A 21,757-nucleotide genomic window follows, 5' to 3' on the forward strand; every position below is an offset into this window, starting at 1 on the left:
GAGAGGACAGAGACCAGGACCTACAGTGACCAGGAAAGGATGCTCCAACAGAACTAGCAGAAGAGTCCCTGAAGGTCCCAGCAATGCTTTGTCCAATGGCTGAATTTTCACACCACAGCTCTGTCAGGCATCCTCAGCCCCAAACCTCCCCCTTCAGCTACTCTCTCCTCCCAGCTATCACCCAGAGACCCAAGGCCCACTCCTCATGTGTTCTGAAGGTGCTGTCCCTTTCCCTCTCCTCCATCCTTCTTTTCAAACTGAGTTATGGGGAAGGACAACTCACATGACAAAAGTCTAAAATTGCTAAACAAGCTATTTAAAAAACCCTTAGTAAGCTCAGTGATAGATATAAATTTTCACAGCTTTTCCCTGCAGAATCATTCAGCTATTTCAAAGCTGCACTGCTTTCCCAAGCACTAGTTAAGGAACATTTCTTTGTTCAGGAAAGCACCGATGCATGTGCCTACACAAGTGTATGCTTTTACAGCACAGCAACTTAGAAAAGCAATTTCCAGTTGTCTAGGATAAAACAGTCATTTAAGGTTTTCCCTTGGTTTCTCTGGTAATCTTTGCATAAGAAAATTTTCTCTCTTGCCCTCCCATGTACTATAATGATAATACGTATTTATATCGCTTCATGGTGGTGTCATGAGGATTCATTAATGCTTATAAGCACTCTGAAGATGGAAAGTCCTACAAGCATTAAGTTATATCAAGGCAAGGGGGTTTTAATGCACACTGAACCATGTGGTGAGTACCTCTCCTATTCCACCACCCTCGTTAGCATGTCTAAAGCTGTTTGTCAAAATCTGTCCTGTGGAGCAGCAGGACCGCTATATATATATATATATGTATATATAGGCCCAGGGGACTGAACCATTCAAATGAGTAAGGTTAACAGTGCTGATCTCAAGCACAGCAAAAATACTAAGAACACACATATACTTTAAAAATTCCAACAGAAGCAGTGCCAAGTAAGAAATTGTGCTTATGAAATCAAAATGGACCCCAGAAGCAAGAAACAAGTGAACTGACTGGGGAAAGTATTACTTTTTCTTCATTTGATTCAATGCCGTGATTCCCTCTGATTCAGTGATTTGTGTCTTCCATTTCTAAATTGTATTCTGTCTAAAAACAGTTATCATAGAGAACAGAAAACCCAGCCTGAACACCTGAGCACTTGTTACAGACAGTCTATTCTGGAGGTGGTGGATCAGCACACCAGAACCAGCATTTAAAAACCAACTCCAGTGTGCTCAGCATTGCTGAGAATAATGACACCAGCACTTGGCTCATCAAGCAGCTCCTCTTCCTCTCCCCTGTCCCACCTCACCCATGGAAACCTGGTCCACATACAGTCCCTGGACCTAGAGCTGGAGACACAAGCTCTCTGGTTGACTTCTCAGGTACAGATAGTCTTTTTTTCATCTGTCCCTGCAGTGCCACAGTCTGACAGTGATCCCACATTCTCATCCAAATTCACTGAGGAACCACAACTGGAAAACCAGAGCAGGCAGGGCAGGTTCCAATAAACTCGAGCCACCAGCTCTTGAGGACATATGAAGTGAGGCACAGCTACCCCCCACCCAAACAGTCATGGGTTTGGCCCCAGAGAATCAGGATCTACTCTGGCTCCACCAGCTGTGCACAACGGAGGCACAAGCACCCTTTGCAAGTGCCAATAACCTGTGTTATTCTTAGAGCAGTGTTCTTATAGCACTGTTCCCTATGCCCAGCTTGTCAAAACACCAGCTTGCCCTCTCTAGGCAGCAGTTTTAAAACTGTATAACCATACCTGAGAGGCTCTAGCAGAAGAATGTCATAGGGGATCCATAATTCAACATCAAGCAGTGAAAAGCAGGTCAGGACACATGCTAGCACTGCCCTGAGCCCACCTGGGGTCAGGGCAACTGCGGTATCAGGGACAAGGTTCAACCTGACTGCAGCTGCCCAGGACTCCTGCAGGCAGCTACTCTCCCTCTGTGCATGGGTCAGCAGCAGGAGTTGCACTTCTGTGCTCTCTGCCTTGCACTGATGGATAATGGGGCCCAGGGAAAAGAAAGGATTTTAGGCAGCAATGAGGGATTCCAAAGCTTTTAAGAGGTAGCAAAGAGAATATGGCCACTTGTAAGTCTGAATGCTAGTTTGCCACAGGAGACTTTATATGATTTCTGCAATTCTAGGAAACTTTTCTTTAATGAAAACATTTTGTCACCACCCATCAGGAACAAATTTAGGCAAAGAAAACAAGACAATATTGAACCAGAAGGCAGGATCTTGCAAAACATCAGAGCTGATTCATTCTTTCCCATTCCTCCCCCCATCCTACTCCAGGCACCATGCCGAGAATACATTAACTTAACTTGCCTGGGGATTTACATTAGATTACTATCCATTTCCAGGGACTTCAGATTACTTTATTCTCCACCAATGCTGTATTTCTGTAAGAGATTACTGAATAAAAGTAACTTCACCTTTTTTTTCAGTTATTCAATTCCTGTAGTCGGGCAGCAGAGGCATCAAGTGCAAAAGTCTTGACTACTCAGTCTCACCTCTAGAATTGGTATGGCAGGGTATTAGGATATAAATCTGTCATTTTTGCCTCAACATGCATGAATTACCCAAGTATTATATATGTAGATACACATTCTTGCTTGCTAATTCTGCATTCCTACTTTTAAGAATCTGAAAACAGTAGTTGAAACAAGTCACCTGTTGTCGGATTAAGTTACAAACTACTCTCGGATAAAAAGCCCCTCTTAAATCACACATTAAAAGGACAAATGATAAATAACTATCAGAAAATGGAGGCTTTTATTATCACCCAAAGCTAGGGATATTTTATTTTTTACACACTCAACTCATTCTACACAGTTTCTGCAATGACAGCGCTCAGGATTGCAGCATAGAAAGCTCTCTGGATATACTTTTCCCCAGTAATTAAAAAATTTGAAATTCATTAATGTAATATAACACTTATCACCCTTCAGAGGGACCTTTTCCCTGCTCCTTTCCCTCATTCATTTAGTCTCGTGCTCAGCTGCCCTCCTGTGCAGGTGTTCTGCAAGCCACAAAAGCACAGTTTGCCCAGACAAGTAGTTGACCTGGCAGCAGTGAGTGGCACTGAAAGCCTTGACAAGCAGCCCTTCTTTCAACAGCAGAGAAGGGAACAGAAAAAAGAAAAGATCATTGAATCTAACCTTTGACTAAACATCTCCATGCCAAATTAACTATATCACTAGTGCCACGTCCAGTCATTTGTTGAACACCTCCAGGGATGGTGACTCCACCACTTCCCTAGGCAGTCCATTCCAATATTTGACAACATTTTCAATGAAGAAATTCTTCACGATATCCAACTTGAACATCCTCTGGTTCAGTATGAGGCTCTGTCTTCTTGTCCTGTCACTGGTTGCCTGGGAGAAGAGGCTGACCCCACCTGGCTATAGCCTCCTTTAGATGGTTGTAGAGAGTGATGAAGTTCCCTCTTAAGCCTCCTTTTCTCCAGGCCAAACACCCCCAGCTCCCTCAGCCACTCCTCATATGACTCACTCTCCTGACCTTTCATCAGCTCTGTTGCCTTCTCTGGGCACTTCAGCACCTTGCAGTGAGGGGCCCAGAACTGGACACAGGATTTGAGGTGTGCCCTCACCAATGCTCAGTACAGGACTGACCTGGTCCTGCTGGCCACACTATTTGTGAAATAGGCTCTTATTCTCAGGAAGATCCAAACAGATTGAATCTAAGTGGTAAAAAAGCAATGGAAAGTATATCTCTTCAGGCTTAACCATAAAAAGCAAGCAAAAGGATAAAAAGTCCCCTTTATTTTTGAGCAAATCAATATTTATCATACATCCATTCACACTCATTAACTCAAGTAGGCCAGTACCAAAGGTTTGTCACCAGGGGATATGTCCTTTTTAAACAGTTAATGGAGTTTTAATTAATTGTGTTACCTGAAAGTATATCTTGACAAAAAGTAACATAATTGAAATGCATTAAAAATTGTGTTTATTAATCTGTCCAGAAATAACCTGTAAAAGACAATGAGAACACATAATAAAACTGTTTTTAGAATACCTGAAAAGAATGGAGACCTACTAGAAGACCAGCAAATTAGACTACTGGTACGAATAATTGTATGCTAGCAAATGCCAAGATGAATGATAATAAAACAAACAAACAAACAAACAAACCGCAACAATAACAACAACAACAAAAAAAAACAAATCCAAAAAACTAACTGATTTACAAATAAAAAGACAAAATGTAGAACATCTGAATCAAACTATCAAGCATTAATACTGTATTGCTGCAGGGGAAAAATTATTTCTTTTTCTCCTGGAAAAGATTTTGATTTCCCATAGAGAATAGATTTAAGCTTTCTTCTTCTTTTCTTTTTTTTTTTTTTTTTTCAAATAGAGGTTACTTTTTCATTGGAATAATAATATTTTACTCAGAAGTATATTTTATGGATTTTGTTTGTTGTTTTTTTTTTTAATAGAAACCTAATTTTCTATTTCAAAACAGTTTTGATAACAATAATATGAGCTAGTGAAGCATTTCCTTTTATGACAGTTTCTGGCATTCAAGGTCAAGTTCAACTACATTAAATACAATGGCTTAAGATCAATTGCTCAGAAGAAGGTAAACAGTGACCAGAGAGCCAGTGTCCTGATTTTAAAGGTCCTGAAGCCTCATGAGATCTGTCAAGATATGCACAGATATTGTAGCAGGGCAGGAAAAGGGAGCTTCAGTCATTTTTTACCTTACAACTTGAGACTATCAAGGGCTTTTGGAAGTTTTAATTACTCTTCAATCAGCTCATCTCTCCCTTTCTTCCCCCATGACTATTTTTTTCATATATGTTTCTTAAAGTTAAGATTTAATTGTCTTGTCAGTGGGACAGTATTCCAGCAGTGGAGAACATATAAAGGAAAAGATGTTAACTGGCCCATTTCTGTGTCTTTTGTGCTAGAAAGTGCTTTGTCTTCACCTCAGAACAAGAGGAAATGGAAATGTTCATCCTGGCATGGGCAAGCTTTCGACAAACGTGCAGCCAGCCATCCTGACCTACCCCTGCCCTGAAGGGTGATCTTGAACAAAAGAAATTACTTTAATCAAATCTTTCTGGGTTTAGTTCAGTGAAGTCAACATGTTTGAGACATCTTAGCCTTCGTCCATTTCTTTTCTCACAAATGCAATCTCAAATTATGCACATATTCTCTGAGACAACATAGACTCATAAAACTTTTCTCAGGTCACATGCTTAATCAAGGGTATGACTAACAGGTTCAATATCTCACAAGCAAGCTCACCAGAAAACAAAGCTCAGTTCTGTGTTGCTAGATGGTAAGGAACATAGTGGTTCATATTAAATCCATGCCTGTATCTTGGCTGGAACAGTGGCCAGCAGTGGATATCGTGGGAAGACTCCCATGACTAGAATAACCATGGAATGCTGCTCCCCAGAATACTTCCCAGCAGCTGGAGATCTGCATGTCAAGGGAGTTTTGAGCCAGCAGTGTTATTTTATCCTCAGGAGCATGTTCTGTGTGAATTTGAATCCATGGAAACTCACGCTCCCCCTAACACCCAGTGGCCCGTAATCTCACAGCTAAATGTAGAGCCCATTACTCTGCTCTGAACTTGAGGGGCCTGATGGCTTCATTTGATGGCCCCAGTTCTTTTGCTGACACAGATTGAACAATCAGTCACTTTCTATTCTTCCTCCCCATGTCAATTGTGCCTTGCTCTCCTCTCTGCTTATCAACAGAGGTGGGAGATAAAAATAAAAGACAGGTGAAAGCACATCAGTCATTTACATGCCATTTTAGAAAGTGAACCCAGGGACTTTGATACATAAACCCCATTGACTTTCCATTACATTTTGATTCCTTATTGCCCACCCTTAAAGAAATTTACTCTAGAATCTTAAGAAAATATATCTTAGGACAGATTTTAAGTAGATGGTAGATCTATCTGAGATAACCCATTGACATTTCTTTATATCACAATGACACTTCCAACTCAAGACCTCGAAAACTGCAGAAAAATTCACTCTATCTCTTAAACATCCTATTTTACATTGCTGAGTAGAATTAAATATCCTTCCATCATCAATTGTCTGCCACAGCACACACCACTGCTGAGCCCGAAGTCTCAACTTCATTGCCTTGGTCCCCTTTATATCCTTGCCACTTTCAAGCACTGGAAAATTTTGACCCATTTTGATCTGGTTTTGCATCATAGACACTGTTGGAAGAGATGAATCCTGCTGCTAATCAGTTGAATCACAATAAAAAAACACAGCAGAAACAATGATGGGAAAGATGAACTCCTTAGCAAAGAGGAGTGCTTGAGGTAAAGGAAATCCTCTCTAGTACTTCAAAAGCGACGCTGATCTCCCACTGAAATCCTCATGCACATCATGAGATCTTTTAGGCACTTAAACACCTGCAGGCACCTAAAATCACTAAAATCCACTTAAACTCACTCCTGTCACAGTATGCCCAACTGTAGGAGAAATCTCTGTCTGTCTGTCCTGCTTCTCCTGAAGGAGAGAGCCTCGTTTGAACTGCCACTCTGCTGTGTTTGGAGCCAGGATTTATTCAGTGCTCCCTTGTGCCAGGGTGGCCTGTGTCTTAGCCAGTTAAATTGACTGCATGTTAACTTGGCTAAATCTAATGCTTAAGTATGTTATCTGTTGTCATGGATTTAACTGCTAACACATTTCATATTCCCTGAGGGTAGTCAAAATAGTAGAGCCTCTAAAGTAGCTGAAAAGGAAAATCTCTGTATTACCTCAACCCTGAAATTTAGTCTTTGACTGACAGTATTATATACTATTTGAAGGCAATTTCTGAGCAGATAAATATTACAAAAGGGCATGTTTCTTCCCCAGCACAGTAACAGTGGCACTTTCCCCCACTAGCACAAATTGTCCCAGTTTTTGCCCAACAAGTTGTAAAGACCAGACAATAACAATTTGCTAAAAATAAAGCTTTCATTCTGCTCAAACACCTGATAAATACATTTTATAGCAAACACTGCTTTGTACCTGGCAAAGTATATTTGTCCCTCCGCATGAATTACCTTATGAATTAAACAGAAAATTAATAAGGCAGACTGTTTCCTTTCCCTCTCCATAAGTACTAACAGTAGTTACAGATTATTGAGTATCAGAGACCAAACCCACCTAAGAGTATTAAACAATACATAATAAAACCTGAAGTAGCATACAATTTCATTTTCATTACATACTTTGTTTAGCCCAGCCTGGATTTTCAGTATATTCTGTTCATACTAATTTCTTCTTTTTTTTTTTGTTCCTAAAATACTAATTTCTTGGTGATGCATTTGATTTTCATTAATTTCCAAGTGTAGGTACATCTTTCCTGAAGAAATAACACTGGCAGTATTTGACATGTGAATTTGTTTACCCTAGTGAAAATGAACAAGGTACACAGAGCTGATATTGAGAGATAATATAAACAGACATAAGCGAGAATTTATATGTAATATGTACTTCAGTGATCTGGTGACAGACTGCTGAGACTGAGTATATTAACTCCTCATATGGTCAGTTAAGACAGGTAGGTCATCTGGCAAGAGAAACTGAGAGGAACAAATCCAAAGAGCCAAGATTGTTGAGGTCTGGAGAAGTGGCTTTCCATCTGTTACCTGGAAATGTAGTCTGTCCTGTCTGCTACCGCATTCCTGCACTATCGAACAGACAGCTTGTCTCCATTAACCACAATGCCAGTCTAGTGTATTTGAGTGACCAGGAAGGAGGAGGTGCGCAAAAACAGGAAAACAACCTCAGGGATTTTCCCCCTGCTTACATATGCATTAGCATTTTCTTACTAATAAGAAACTAAGTGAAAAGATGGGCGTATGGAAGAAAAAGAATCAGAGCTTTCATGTGGAATAAAATCAAGTGGACCAGCCTCAGATGATGTTAGTTACACATCCAGCTGCAGCACCTACATATTACACAACAGGGTTCATACAAGCAAGAAAATACTTGGACATGTCTATGCTATCTACGTCATCTCTAACTATTTTGAACAGCTTGAAGAGCAAGAGAAGTAGTGGTAGCCAGGAAGACCTGTACACACAACTACCACATTTCTGAAGTCTGAAAAGAGAGTGTAGAGACAAGGAAAGGGGAGGACTCTGTCTGAAATTATTAAACTCCTATAAAGCATCTTAAATATGGTGTCAGGATCATTAGTAATCAATAACCTCCAAGGATTTTAGAAAGTGCTCTCTTTGTGAAGAACAGGTTAGACACAAATAGCTGGAGGAGCCAAAAGGGGTGGTAAACAGAGGCAGGCACTTGGTAAGAGCTGTTGAGCTAAGCTCCAGGCCCAGAGGAGAATGTTGAAAGCAGCAGGCTGGCAGAGCATTGCTACTGCCTATCCTTCCCTGTCCATGGTGCTCTCTGCGCCACGCTGCGCAGCACTGATGCAAACAGTGCCAGATTTCACTTAGCCTGGACTGCTCTGCTTTCCTGCACAGACTACAGCAGGGACCTGAGGAACATGTGGAGGGCTGTCTGCCTAAGATGTGCCTTCATTAGCACTAAGGTGTTGCCTAAAAATTAAGAATTACAAATTTTATCACTTTAGCTAAAGTTAGCTTAGTTTAACATCTCTTGGCAGTGCTCTAGTTGTGTACAGCAGAGGAATTTATCACAAGTGGCCCATAATTCACATGGAGGTCAGTCTGTGATGGACAGCTCATAAACATGCAGCATAAAACAGGATGACAGCATAAACCAATGCTCAAACCGATTCAGCCCTTGAGCAGCCACAGAATAAGGTACAAGAAAGAAATAAGGCTCAAATGCCTTGTATCCACAATTCCTAAGGTAATTTTGCCCTTTACTAAACCCTTAATTTCAAATCTTGACAACCTCTGCATTTCCTCTCCTTGTAGCAAAGGACTATGATGGGCAGTGGAAGAAGATAAAATTCAAATAAAGCATTTGTTCAACATTTTTCCCTATGAAAGGACAGAATTAATCAGCTTTCTCTTAACCAGCTTGTCCAAACCGTATAACAAACACACAATAATTAACACTAAGTGTAAAAATACTGCTATTTGTAAAAGAGATTAGCAATATCAGGCTTATGGAGTCCAGCTAAGCAGAGGGTTCCTCCCAAAACAAAGAGAAATCATCTTGCTTATTCTGTGTTCCCCCAGCTCTGCCAAACCAAGCACAGCCTTTGCAACCTGGATCTGTGGCTCAGAACAGCTGAAGAGGATCCCAAGCTCCAACCACCACATTCACCAGGAAGTCATGGAAGAGATTTCCTATGCCTTTTACCATTAATTTTGAGAGATGTCTTATTACTCCAGTTGTCTGAGCTACGGCACACTTAGGCTAGTAGGCCTAAGGATGTAACAACAAAATTTGGAAAGATCACACAAAATGGGAGCAAGACAGAAACAACAGCGAGCCAAGAAGCCTGAGCAAAGTGATTCACTCTTTTGATAACATGCCTTCTATACTGGCACTATCCTATTACAGCCTGTTTCAGGATGCTACCTAAGTCTACCTAGAAGGGAAGCTTCCCTTTTTGGAAGGAGCAGTGAAAATTGTGATTGGAGATGGATATCAAGGAAAGGATCCCTACTGACTTTAATAGCTTTTGGTTTCAGTTCCAAAGTGGGGTCTGGTTGGCTACCACGCTCTCCTCGGCTAAGAGCTTCGGGTTATTTTTCTACACCTTTTAGCAGTGCCTTCGGCAGTCATGAGAGCCTTGCGTTCGCGTACACACAGCATCACCAGCGCCGCTGCTAGTGTGGATGGAGAGCTATTCGCTTCGCCCAAGTCTATCCGTGCCCGAGATCTCGCAGCCAAGTGATTCTCTGCAGCCGTGCAGGGAACAATAGCGGCGGGGCAAGACCCCGGCCGCCCGCCCCGCCGCACGGCCGCCGCTGCCGCCCGCAGCCCCGGGCGCCTCCGGGCGCTCGGCACTCGCCCCGCGCCGCCGCAACCGCGTTCGCAGCCAGCGGCGGCGGCCTGCGAGGAGACCCCGCGCCCCGGCTCTCCACCGCCGCCGACATCCATGGCAACTCCGGCCGGAGCACGGCCCGCCCGGAGAGGCAAAGTTTGCTCGCACCTGGGACCGCGCCCCTCGGACCGCGCCCCTCGGACCGCGCCCCTCGGACCGCGCCCCAGCTCCGCGCCCCGCCCGCCCTCACGGGCGCAACTGCCCCGCGGGGCCGCCCGGCGCCAAGGCGCCACCTGGCGGGGCCCTGACGGACCTGCCGCTGCCCCCGCTCCCGTCCCCGCCCGCACTCGCCCGGGTCGGCGCCCGGCGCTGGACGGCGAGCGCGGTGCTTACCTTGCGCAGCATGCTGGGCGGGCAGCGCCGGGGGCTCCCCGCCGCGGCGCCGCGCTCTCCCGCCCCTCACGGCGCGGCGGCCCCTCCGTGCGCGCCGCCCGCCTGCCCGCACTGAGCGGCGGCGCAACGGCTGCGCCCGCCACGAGGCAGCGCGGCCGCGGGGGGGCCGGGCGGCGGGGGTGGGTGCGCCCGGCCCTTTCCCCGGCCGCAGCTGCCCCAGCCCCGGGCAGCGGGCGGGGTCCGCGGCCGGGGAGAGGCGCGGAGCGGGCGCCCGGCTTCGGGCGGCTCCTTGTCACGCCGCGTGGGCGCCCGGAGCACCGTGGAGAGGCCCCCGCGGAAAGCAGCGCGCTCGCTACTCAGCCGCGCCGCGTTGGCCGGTCCGGGTCACAATAGGGCAGGGCTGGGGCTGCTCCCTCTGGGGAGCGAGGAGACGGCGGGCTGGATGGTCCGAGGTGCTGGATGCGTGGTTCGACCGTGGGAAGCTACTTGGACCACGCTGCTTTTGGTGCTCGAACCCCACGGTGCTCCAGCTTCTCGTAACGAAGCAATCTCACCCAAAGCAAATTACACACATTCCAGCAGCAATTTACTTTTCCTGAAAGCTGTAGTACAGCATGAGAGTGACAAGCTGTTCCCAAGTTAAAATAGAATCCGATCTCGAAAGGTATTTATTGTTAATTATTATACACTTTCTGTAATAATGTTAAATGCAAGAATCCAGGGCTCCTGCTGTCAGGTGTGTGGAGGTGAATCGTGGCATGTTACACCTGCACATACCAGGTGAGCCTGTGTGCCGAGCAGCCAAACGCAGACCAGCAGGTTGTGCTGTGTCTATGGAGGACAGGACCACACATTTCAGATTCTGAAGGATGTGTCTTATCTTAGGGCAAAACCATTATTTCAAGTTTTCTCTGTGTCCTGGTACATTCGTCAAGTAACTTTTCATGAAACCTCAGTCCTGTGAGCATATAGCAGCCCACAGAAATTAATTTCTAGCAAGATAGTTAACAAATAAAAAGCAGACAAGTTAGGGAAAACTGTCATCACATTTTCACTTGAACTTAGTTTGACAGGAGCACTTTAGCTGAAGCAAGAGAATATTCACTGGTAGATTATTATTAAGTTTGTAACGTTGTGTCATGGAGAGCAGCAAGCCAAGAGTACTTGGCCATCAAATTTTGGCCATCACGTTTGTGATGCTGAGTCAAACGTTGCTGCTTTTGATCTTGTGGTATATGGTGTCACTCAACACAATGTTGCCTTAAGGACTCAAACGGTGGGATTGTCACTTGAGTGGAATGTGCGTGACTAGCAGTTTGTTATGTTGGTCATGGTCAGTGTCAGCTATTGGGCTAAGATTTGCTGTCCTACTTTTAGCATGTTGATTTTTGTCTCCTGATGCTGGTTGTTAGGTCCTTCTGGTCTCTCTGGTCTGATTGTACAGACTTCAGTAGTGCTCCAATTCACTTACTCAGATTGCCTTTTTCCTTTCTTTTGTCTCCTGAAAATGAAGAACCCTGAGTTTTGTCAAAATGTCCATATTACATGTACAATAGGATGTTTTCAGAGTCTAGTTTGTAGATGACTATGCACAGAAACCAGTGGTGTTTCCAAGAATACTGCCTGCTGCAGTCTTGGCCACTACCCAGTGTAAAATGCTGAGACACATCCCTCTTCATGTACCTTCTGTCACCTCGGCTGTGATAGACTCTCAAACAGATTTCCTTTCTTCCAGACATTCCTCAGTGAATTGCACATGTCCTGCTTGTATGAGGTTTGATTGTATAAGCTTGATACAACTACTACTTTACTAATAAGTGAAATGGGATAATAACAAAAAATAAGAACATCAGCAATAATCCTAGACCATAGACGTAGGGGAATCTTCTCTAGTTATTTAGCTTGTTTTCTCTGCAGTTGCACTCAAGAAAATATATGTGCTCTAAAATGACTTCTTTTCAGAAGAAAATCTAAGAGTGTGATTTAAAAAGAGTTGAAATCCTAAGATTTAGGTGTTGCAATGCTAAAATTACATGTATGGAATTCTTAGAGTACTCCAAACATCTGTGTTTGGTACTTTGGCTTTTTATCCATTAGTAGGATTCAATGCTTTGGAACAGGTTTAATCTCCTGATAAGCCAGAAACTATCCAAAGTCAGCAACAGAAAGAGATTTTTCAGAGAACAACCTCCTTGGGATTCCTAACAAGAGGTTGTGAATTCTGGTTCCCATCTCAAGGCCAGAGCTTCTGTGTTCTCAGTTCAGGGCTGAGCATTTGCCCTGGAGATGGATCCTGGTGTCCAAGGCTGTGTTAGATAACTCATCTCAGTGCATGTTTTTAAATTACTTTCTCGTAACTGCTCTGTCTCCTTCCACTGCTGACCTCTGCATTTTTTTTTCTGGACCTGTAAAAAATTAAGTACATCTCTTTATTTTGAAAATATAAGCATTTTAAGATAGATGAAAAGTTTGGAATCCAGAGCTATCGAGAAATGTGGCAGGTAGGGATTTTTGCTACAACTCCAGGCCATCTGGCAAAACGACAGCAAATAATTAAATTTACTGACTTGTCTTGTCTTGTCCGAGATAACATCATTTCAGGTCTCAGGACTGCTTGTGTTTCCACTCTTTCATCCCATCACTGTGGTTTTGGGTTTTGTGGTGTTTTTTGCTGATTTTTATCCATTGTTATGACTGTACATAGCCCTTGGCACCCACGTTCTCCTGCCCCTCTGCTGCTGTAACTTTATATTCCTCATTGGTACACTCACTCTGACATCAGTCTGTGTGCCCCTTTTCTCTTACAATTTTAGCCCACTTACCATGCTTGTTCAATACCAGACATCTTCAGAGGAAGTCAGGACACAAAGTCATGTGTGATTTGGTGGAATTGATCCACTGTCTGCAGTTTTGTCCATGTACAAAAACATACTTCCTCCTCCAAAAACCCTCTAATAAAAATTATGACCAACAAGAATTGTATAATTATTTTCAACCTTGTTTTGACAAAACCATGTGTTAGCTTGCTTATCTTCAAAGAGCTTCAGCCACATAGAGTAATGCCACTTAATCAGAATATGATTGGTGGGAATTCTACCCCATGCTCAGATGAAGTCTGGATAACTGGAGAATAACCAGCATTCAGCATGAACACACCTGCTTCTTATTTCCTCTGACTTTCACTCATATTTTTTGGTGTCTTCCTTTCACAAAAATTCTCAAATCAATCTGTCTGCATTTCCTTCCCTCCAAAAAGCTTTAGGTAACAGTTTGCTGCCTTCTCATATTTGGGTAATTTTACAGTTTTACATTACCAGCTGAATGATGCTACACTATAGTGCTCTCAACTTGTTCCTACTAAGGAATTTGCCAGTAACACCAACTTTTTGTTATTCTTAATGTCATACTTTGCTTTTCAGTGCCCAAAGCCAAACATGAAGAAAAGGTGATGCAATTTCCCATTAAAGTATCACTAATATAATATACTATTCTTAAAATACTCTAACAATTCATCTATGTATGCATTTTGTTGGCAGTTTTGTCCTTCTGGAGGAATTAATAATTTTTTCCTGGACATTTTCACTGTGCTTCTGACATGTACTGTCTCACTGAGCTGTTTACCTGCCAAAGTGAAATCCTGGATAAATACATGGAATCTTCCAGTTCTGCCTGAACAAGACTTGTGCTGATTGAGAGGTTCTGTCTGGATAAACACAGCTGGATGGCAGCCAAAGAGGTAGGGCCAGTTTGTATCATCTTCCCTAAAGACTACTGGAAATTTCTTCTGCCCTGTCCTTATTTTCCAGTTTTTCACAAATGAACCAAAAGTCCTGAAGCAAAATATGTTCCTTGTCTTGTCCCTCTGTCATTGAAGTCCAATTCCCACAAAAATTACCACTGCTACTGTATGATCAACATTTACAGGGTGAAAAAGCCCAGAACATATATTACTTTTATCCTCCAATCTTTGTCCAGTAGTGTTGTACTTCAGCAGCTCCTTGTATTGGGAAAGACTTTTTTTTTCCTTCATCCTATCTGCAAGAATCCAATAGCGCATCCCCTAGTGCTGCCCTACCTCTCTGAGGTACAACCTCCCACTTGGGTTTTACTCTTCCTCAGCCCATCAGCAAGCTCCCTCCAAACATCTTGCTCAGTGGTGTTGACTCCACTGCAAGTAAAAGAACTCTTACAAAAGTGGCATCTGAGCTTTGGGCTGACTGGTTTGCTTAAAGTTCTGGTGTCCAGACACCGGATAGTACAGAGCATTCTACGAGAACAGTTCAAGGGGTGCCCCAGAGCACACCAAATATCACCAGGCTCCAGTTTCACATATTGGATGCAAAGCTGGGGTTTTTTTTCCCCCTCTGGTGTTTACTGAATGAAAACACATTGTAGAGTACAACCTGCTCTTTAAAGCAGCATGTTTGAAATGCCTGTAGCCAGCCTCATTTCTGCAGGTTTGGATGCAAAATGTTGCTATGGGAACAAAACCATCTCTCCACCCAATCAGCTGAAGCAAGAGGTGGGTTTTTTTTAAATAACAAGATTGTCTTTATCTGCCCTTCACCTAACCAGTCAACAGAAGAATGAGAACAACAAATTTCACAGCCAAACAATAGAAAATGTGACTCACTGCCAAAAAAACCGTATGAGCTTCTTAGGTCTGGGATATTGACATCTTATTGTAGAACATGAACAGACAATAAGACAAACTGACAAATCAATCTAATTTGACAGTGCAATCAAGGAAAGAAATGGGTGTGAAACTGTTCAAATCTAACTAAACATTGCTTTGGGAGGGAAAGCTTGAAGAGGTCTTCAAAGGAATTGAAAGAAGAATAGTGCTAACAGAGGAAAAGACTTTACATGGTTGTGTGATTGCCTCCTTTACCCTGCACACATGTTGAGGCTGGGTTTATGTGGTGATTTTCTCTTCCATGAGCTGGTCCTGCCCACCCCACCAGAGGAGTGTCCAGGCTGTTCTCACAGAAGCTACACCCTGGTAGCCTGCAAAAGCCACAGTCAGCTTCAACTTCCCTCAGTGACCAATGGGACAAGGCTTGGGTGTGCTCTGTCAAATCCTTCACAGTGCATGAATGCGCATTAATCTCTTCATTAATGTTTTAATTCAGTCAAGGTGAGCCAGAGACCTCCATCCATGGCAAATGAAAAGTTACATAACCTAGTTTGATCCTCTCTTGTCTAGAATGATGTATTAGTACTGTGGCTCTGTGAAGGTTTAACAACATGTTTAACTACAGTGAGCATTTACTTAAGTCCTGCCTCTTGTCAGACTGTAAGCAGAAATTATATTTCTGAAAAAACACCAACAACTGAAACAGAGCAGTAATTTTGGGGTAGTTTTCAGATTAATTCAAACTCTGTTTGTTGACAATGATTTTTTTAAACTTTCATATGAGGGGAAAGTACTAAGTATAATAATAATAATAATAATAATAATAATAATAATAATAATAATGGTTTTTAAATGTTTTAAAATCTGACTAGCTGTTTTATGAATGGGAATAAAGTCAGTCTTTATTAATGAGTGACTGAACTGTCAATCTTCACTCCTTCTTAGTTATTAAAATGAATAACAGCATACCAGCATACCCTTATCAGTCTTGGATTCTGTACACATGTCACATGCTGTCTCTCTCCTCCAGGAGATGTCAATTTAAAGCTATGAGACAGCTCACAGAAGAAAGGAAGTAGCTGTCTGCTCACAAGGCCCATAATAGAAATAAAATAACACTATATGCACAAATACAAAATAAAATGTGAGCATCAACCTAGTTACTTTCTTCTTACTAAATGTAGGAAAATTATCTGTCCTTTGTCATTAAAAGTCTGAAGGGTACATGATCTTGTTGCTGCATGTATGAACACTTCCATCTATATTTACTCAAGGAATTTGACTGTAACTGTAAAAAATTGGTGTTATTCATTGTTCAAAAAGCAAAATAATTGGCTCATCCTTGCTAAACAGTGTGCTGCCACAATTGTAGTGTAACTGTTAGCTTGGTGTGATTTTAGCTGTTGTGTTCAAGATCATTGAAAAGCACTTCATGTTTTTACTTTTCAGATAGCTATTCAGTTGCTTTTGCTGCTACTACTGATTCACCTAATAATTTTTCATACACAAAGCCAAATCCTGGTATTATTTAGTAAGACTTGTGTTCCCATTGAAAGCAATCCAAATTCATCATACCAAGACATTTTGCTGATATTGAGACAAATACAAAGCTTCTCATGTTGGGAGTGAATTCAGGATCTTGTTAGATCCCAGAGTATATCAAGTCAAAATAAAATTGCCATATTTAAAACAGAAACTCAATAGATCGTGCGTTTGCTGTGCCTGCAGAAGAGGGAAATACTACAATATATCCCTTTCAGCCTCTATAGAGAATGGGAAATTCTAAGAGCTCCATTAGAGACACCTCACTCCTTCCTCAATCATCTCTGTTGCTTTTGGCTAGAATAGAGTTCATTTTCTCCGTAGTAGCTGGTATAGGGCTGGGAACAGTGCTGGTAACACCAGGATGTTGTAGCTATTGCTGATCAATGATCACACAGCATCAAGGCCTTTTCTGCTTCTCACCCCACCCCACCAGAGAGAGGGCTGGAGCTGCACAAGAAGATGGGAGGGAACACAGCTGGGACAGCTGACCCCAGCTGAACACAGGGATTTTCCACACCATATGGCATCATGCTCAGTATATCAGTCTGGGGGAAGAAGGAGGAAGAAGTGGACATTCAGAGCAATGGCATTCATCTTCCAAGTCACTGTTCTGTGTGATGGAGCCCTGCTCTCCTGTAAGGCTGAACACCTGCCAGCCCTCGAGAAGCAGCAAATTAATTCCTTTTTTGCTTTGCTTGCGTGTGTGGTTTTTGTTTTCCCTATTAAACTGTTTTTATGTCAACTCATGAGTTTTTCAAGCTGCTACCTTCTGATTCTCTTCCTGATCTCACCGGGGTGAGCGAGCAAGCGGCTGAGCAGGGCCCAGTTGCCAGCTGATGTTAAACAACAACATCATCATTTAAAAAATCATACATTGACAAGCATATGTTTGTGTTCCCTCACCTATGAACTCAGAGCAAACGGCCAGTGGCAGCAGGGAAAGCAGAGAAGTCCCAGCAGCGCCAGCTGGACTGACTTAGCTAATGAAGTGTGCATAAACAGCAAACATCCATCATCATAAATTATCCTCCAAATCCCCTTTCACATCCAGTCAGCTCCTCGCATCTAATGCTTCTTAGACAACCTGTGACATCCATGGCCTGAATCCTGCAAATGACTAGACTGAGTAGGAAATGTGCTCTGTAAACATGCTGTTTATTATAGCTATTTTACCTACTGCCAGATGGATTGATTTAAAATGGTTTATTGCTTACTCACTCTTTTGCATATTTGAATTAGAAGAGTTAACAAATTGACTAATAATCAGAAATCAAGTGCTTCAGGCCATCAACGATTATGAAACTGCCTTTTCTGCCTCCATAGGCAGGAGAGCTGAAAATTTTACATGGGGGTATTTTTATCTGAACAGAGTTTGGCTTTGTTAAATAAGCTGCACATTGCAAATAAAATCTGTACTTCAAGACTATTAGTAGGAAAAACAAATATGAAAAGATTGTAGCTAAATAATTGGCTATAGTGTTGTTATTTTGATATATTTGAAACAACAGACAGAGAGAACTAGAAAGGTAGACCTTACTAAAATAACTCAACTGGGACATAAGAAAGTTGATATTAGAAAGATGTTTTTCTCAGAAAAGACAATAGTAGCAAACATGTATTTATTCAGTATCACTATTTCAAATCATCCAGTACTCATGAGATCAAGCTTATTTCAGTGATGGTATTAGTACCAGTATCCAGCACTTCTTAGTAAAGCAAGTACAGACCAAGAGAATCAGAGAAGCATGTATTTTAAAGCACATGAATAAGCTTAAGGAGCAAAAACCTACTGAAAGGAATAAAATATCCCAGTCAGGTACAGCAGAGCAGAGTTAATGGAAATACATTATCCTGTGGCTGAAGAAACAAGCTCAGCCAGACCTTATGCTCCCCTCCAACATTTTCATGGAATGATGGCAGGTAGCTACCCTGCTACTTACAAGATTAGCTGTATGTAGCTTCACTGAACTCAGCACACTGAGCTGCATTTGTAGCAATTTCAGTTACTGCCATTCTGGTTCCAGTCTGTAAATTTTCTAAAAAATACAAAAATATGTTTGCATTTGAGTTTACCTGCTCCATAGATATAGTTATTCTCCCCCCATCTGCTGCAAAAATAAGCCCAGCTTTTCCCAGAGTTGGCTAACTCATTTACAGAGCTGGTGCATCCAGGAAATATTTTCCATCTCTTTACTGCAGTGACATTTGAGAATGCCTGCCCTCTGGAAGGCTGCCTGGCCTGTAGATCTTTTATCAAACTGGGGTTTGCCCTCACTTTTGCATTCTGTCTGAGCTTACAGAATTTTTTATTTAAATGAACACATATTAGTCCTGACTAAGGACAGCATTAAATAATATCCTTAATCACTTTCTTAATGTGATTAAAATTTACTGTGTGTTGGAATGCTTTCTTCCACTGACTCCATACAGGGCAAAATTGTTCTGAAATGACTTTCGGTCTTTCTTAACATTGCTTTCCACTGCCTCTATAGAAGAAATGCAATTTGGAAGTGTCATTCACTGTATTCCTTCCCAATCCACTAGCAGTATCTTCTCCACATAAAGGCTATTTTGAAGAGCAGATCCTCCCTCATTACAACTTATCACACAGGGCACAGCTCTCAACAGCCCCACAGTAAATCCACACCAAACTGTAAATATGACATAACATGGGACATTGAAAGCAACACAGTTCACCTCAAATTGTAATAATGACCTACTTTTTATAGCAGCAAGGATTTGAGAACACAGCAGTTCAGAACAAATGGAGAAATATTTCTCTGCCTTTCCCAGTTGGTACCTTCTGGTGGGTTTCACTCACACATGAAAGGCTTATTGCCTAGCTCAACTGCTGGAAAATTGTTTACCTCTACCTTACCTATAGGCAGGCTCCTTTCATGAGAAATGAAGTAAATTTACTTAAAATAGGTAGAGGAATACCTGCTCCACTCAGTACTCCTCCCCCACTCAATAATTGGAGTTGGTTCCCTTCTTACAGAACAAAAACTATTTTAAACAGCAGGAGTAATAAGGCATACATTTGGCTAAAAAGGTGTAACTTTTTCCAGAGCCATTTGGAAAACAAGACAGGCCCTTTAATTACCAAGTAGAAATAAAGCTGTCAGGCATTTACTGACAGTTTTTCATAATGATCTTTAGCACACAGCACAGAGAAAATGTTACCTCAGTGCCCAGTGTTAGATCAAAGTTTGTCTGCTGTTGATTAGAATGAAAGAATATATGAAGTCTGAGGGTGACATCTGGTATTTCAACAAAAAAAATTGGAAACCCTCAGACATAAAAAGGCTTTTGTCAAGATAATCTCCACTTAAAGCTCAACAATGTAAACAGTGACCAAATTGAAGACTGCAAGCACTAGAACCCACAAAAGTGAGACACTGAAAAAATGACTTTTATTTAGCTGGCATTTTCTTATCTGTTAACATGGTACACTGTGAGCAGTATATGGGCTGTGCAAAGCAAAAGGGAATGCTATGGATGGCTGCGTTGAATTACCTGAGCAGTATAATGTTTACTGCTCCATAAAACCCATCATATGGAAATCAATTCCCATCACAGAGGTTGTTATATATTTTGGCTGTTGAATTAGAAATCAAATGGTGGAAGCTTAAGTTCAATATATAATGTGTCTCAATACAGGAATTTTTTATTTTTTATTTTAACAGTTGCTTTACACAACTATGACTTCTTGTTTTGAACAAATACAAAATATAAATTGTCTGTGGCAGCATGTATTAAACTGATTCAGCTCTTGTAGTCTGGCAGGAAAAGGGCAGAGAAAGGCCACATGCCTATTGCAGTGGCATTCAGTCAAGTCCTAGAAGGCCATTACTTTCTACTTAGGTGGGATCTTGGGCAGCATGAAGAACTGAAAATGATGAGGCAACCTTTTGCTTCGTGGTTTGGCTTATTATTTTCAAAAGGTCAGCTGTTAAATGTAGGTAAATACAAACATTACTGCACAAGAGCTGGAACTAGAGAAAACCATGTGGCCGTATGCACCCACCAAAATAGCTGTGGCTTTTTTCTCCCAGGAACTGATCACATGCCCTGTTTCCTCTGAACACTCTGAATTCCCCCCTGCTTCCAGTGCTCACTGCCTGCCACCCCACTGGCTCACACTCCATGCCAACAGACCAGCTGGGACACCTAACATCACAGGAAAAGTCACAGAAAGCAGAATCTGATGAGGTACCTGGCTTTGACTTTATTTTAATTCTGATTTCCCATTTTTTGTATTATTTTAAACACATGGTGATCAGTGTGACATACAGTATCACTGATGACGAGGGAATGCTGTCCCAGCATTGCTCTGAGTCTGTAGAAATAGAGAAAACTGAGAACAGCAAGAGACTAAGAGCAGAGTAGGAGTTTCTATTTTTCCTTAACAGTCCCCTGACTATACCTACCCCAATAAAAAGCACTTGCATATGAGTCATCAATCATTTTAAAGCCTGTATTAGCTCGTGAGCAGGTTATGAGCTGAAATGATTAACTGTCGTCAGAGGGGGTGGGGAACACTTGCTGCTCCGTGGCCTGTTCTTCCCCATAGAAGTCACCAGCCGGATTGCACCTCTAAGAGAATAGATTCCCTGGTTCACAGGTTCCCCTGAGTGGAAAAATGAGGTGTGCAAGCACTTATCCTTCTCACCATTGCCTCTAAAGGTCAGGCAGCGCCTACTCAGGAGGTTTGCATGCCAGCTGTGACGCTAAGGTCAATACAGCAGTACACAGAGAGCCAAACATCTCGGGAGAGTGGCTGGTTCAGAGCTGAGTGGTAAAAGTGCTAATAATACAGAACAGCTTAATATTTTTATTTGGAAAAAAAATAGGCTTCCTGTAATTCATATAAATTAGAGAGATTTTGTTCTTTGATTGTCAGGAACTGAGGAAGATTTGTAGGATGAACATGTAGGACAACCTGGCATATTTAGATGTCCATGAACCTCAGGAGTAATAGAATAGTTGGCTGAGGATTCTTTTCCACTGACCTTGATTTTGAAGGCAGTGGAGGAATTCCAGGAGACTGAAATACTTATGCTGCACTAGTATATAAAGTGTTGAAGTGACTTGACTAAGATAAATAGCAGTGACACTCCGTAGCAGGGACAGGCAGTGTAGAAAAAACATGCTGGTAGAGACAACAAAGAGTGACGGTACTCCAAGAATGAACAATAGGCACAGAATGTCAATTGTG

At 42.2% G+C, this 21,757-nt stretch overlaps 1 protein-coding gene and 1 long non-coding RNA gene across 2 annotated transcripts in view; one reads left to right on the forward strand and one right to left on the reverse strand.

The window, feature by feature from the left end:
• The window catches only part of TMCC3 (transmembrane and coiled-coil domain family 3), a 131,827-nt gene extending 121,316 nt beyond the window's left edge, over positions 1-10,511 (reverse strand). Inside the window, exon 1 of the mRNA XM_068190391.1 lies at positions 10,359-10,511. Coding sequence (XP_068046492.1) covers positions 10,359-10,370 — 12 coding nt within the window. The 5' untranslated portion in view covers positions 10,371-10,511. The remainder of the gene's footprint in view (positions 1-10,358) is intronic.
• Positions 10,512-10,836: 325 nt separating this feature from the next.
• Positions 10,837-21,002, forward strand: LOC137474105 (uncharacterized). Its single transcript, XR_010999152.1, has 2 exons — positions 10,837-11,022; positions 20,595-21,002. It is a non-coding gene; the product is annotated as an uncharacterized lncRNA (long non-coding RNA).
• The last annotated feature ends 755 nt before the right edge of the window (positions 21,003-21,757 follow it).

Source organism: Anomalospiza imberbis, chromosome 5 (genome assembly GCF_031753505.1).
Source record: "Anomalospiza imberbis isolate Cuckoo-Finch-1a 21T00152 chromosome 5, ASM3175350v1, whole genome shotgun sequence".
In the NCBI taxonomy this organism is placed as follows: Eukaryota; Metazoa; Chordata; class Aves; order Passeriformes; family Viduidae; genus Anomalospiza; species Anomalospiza imberbis.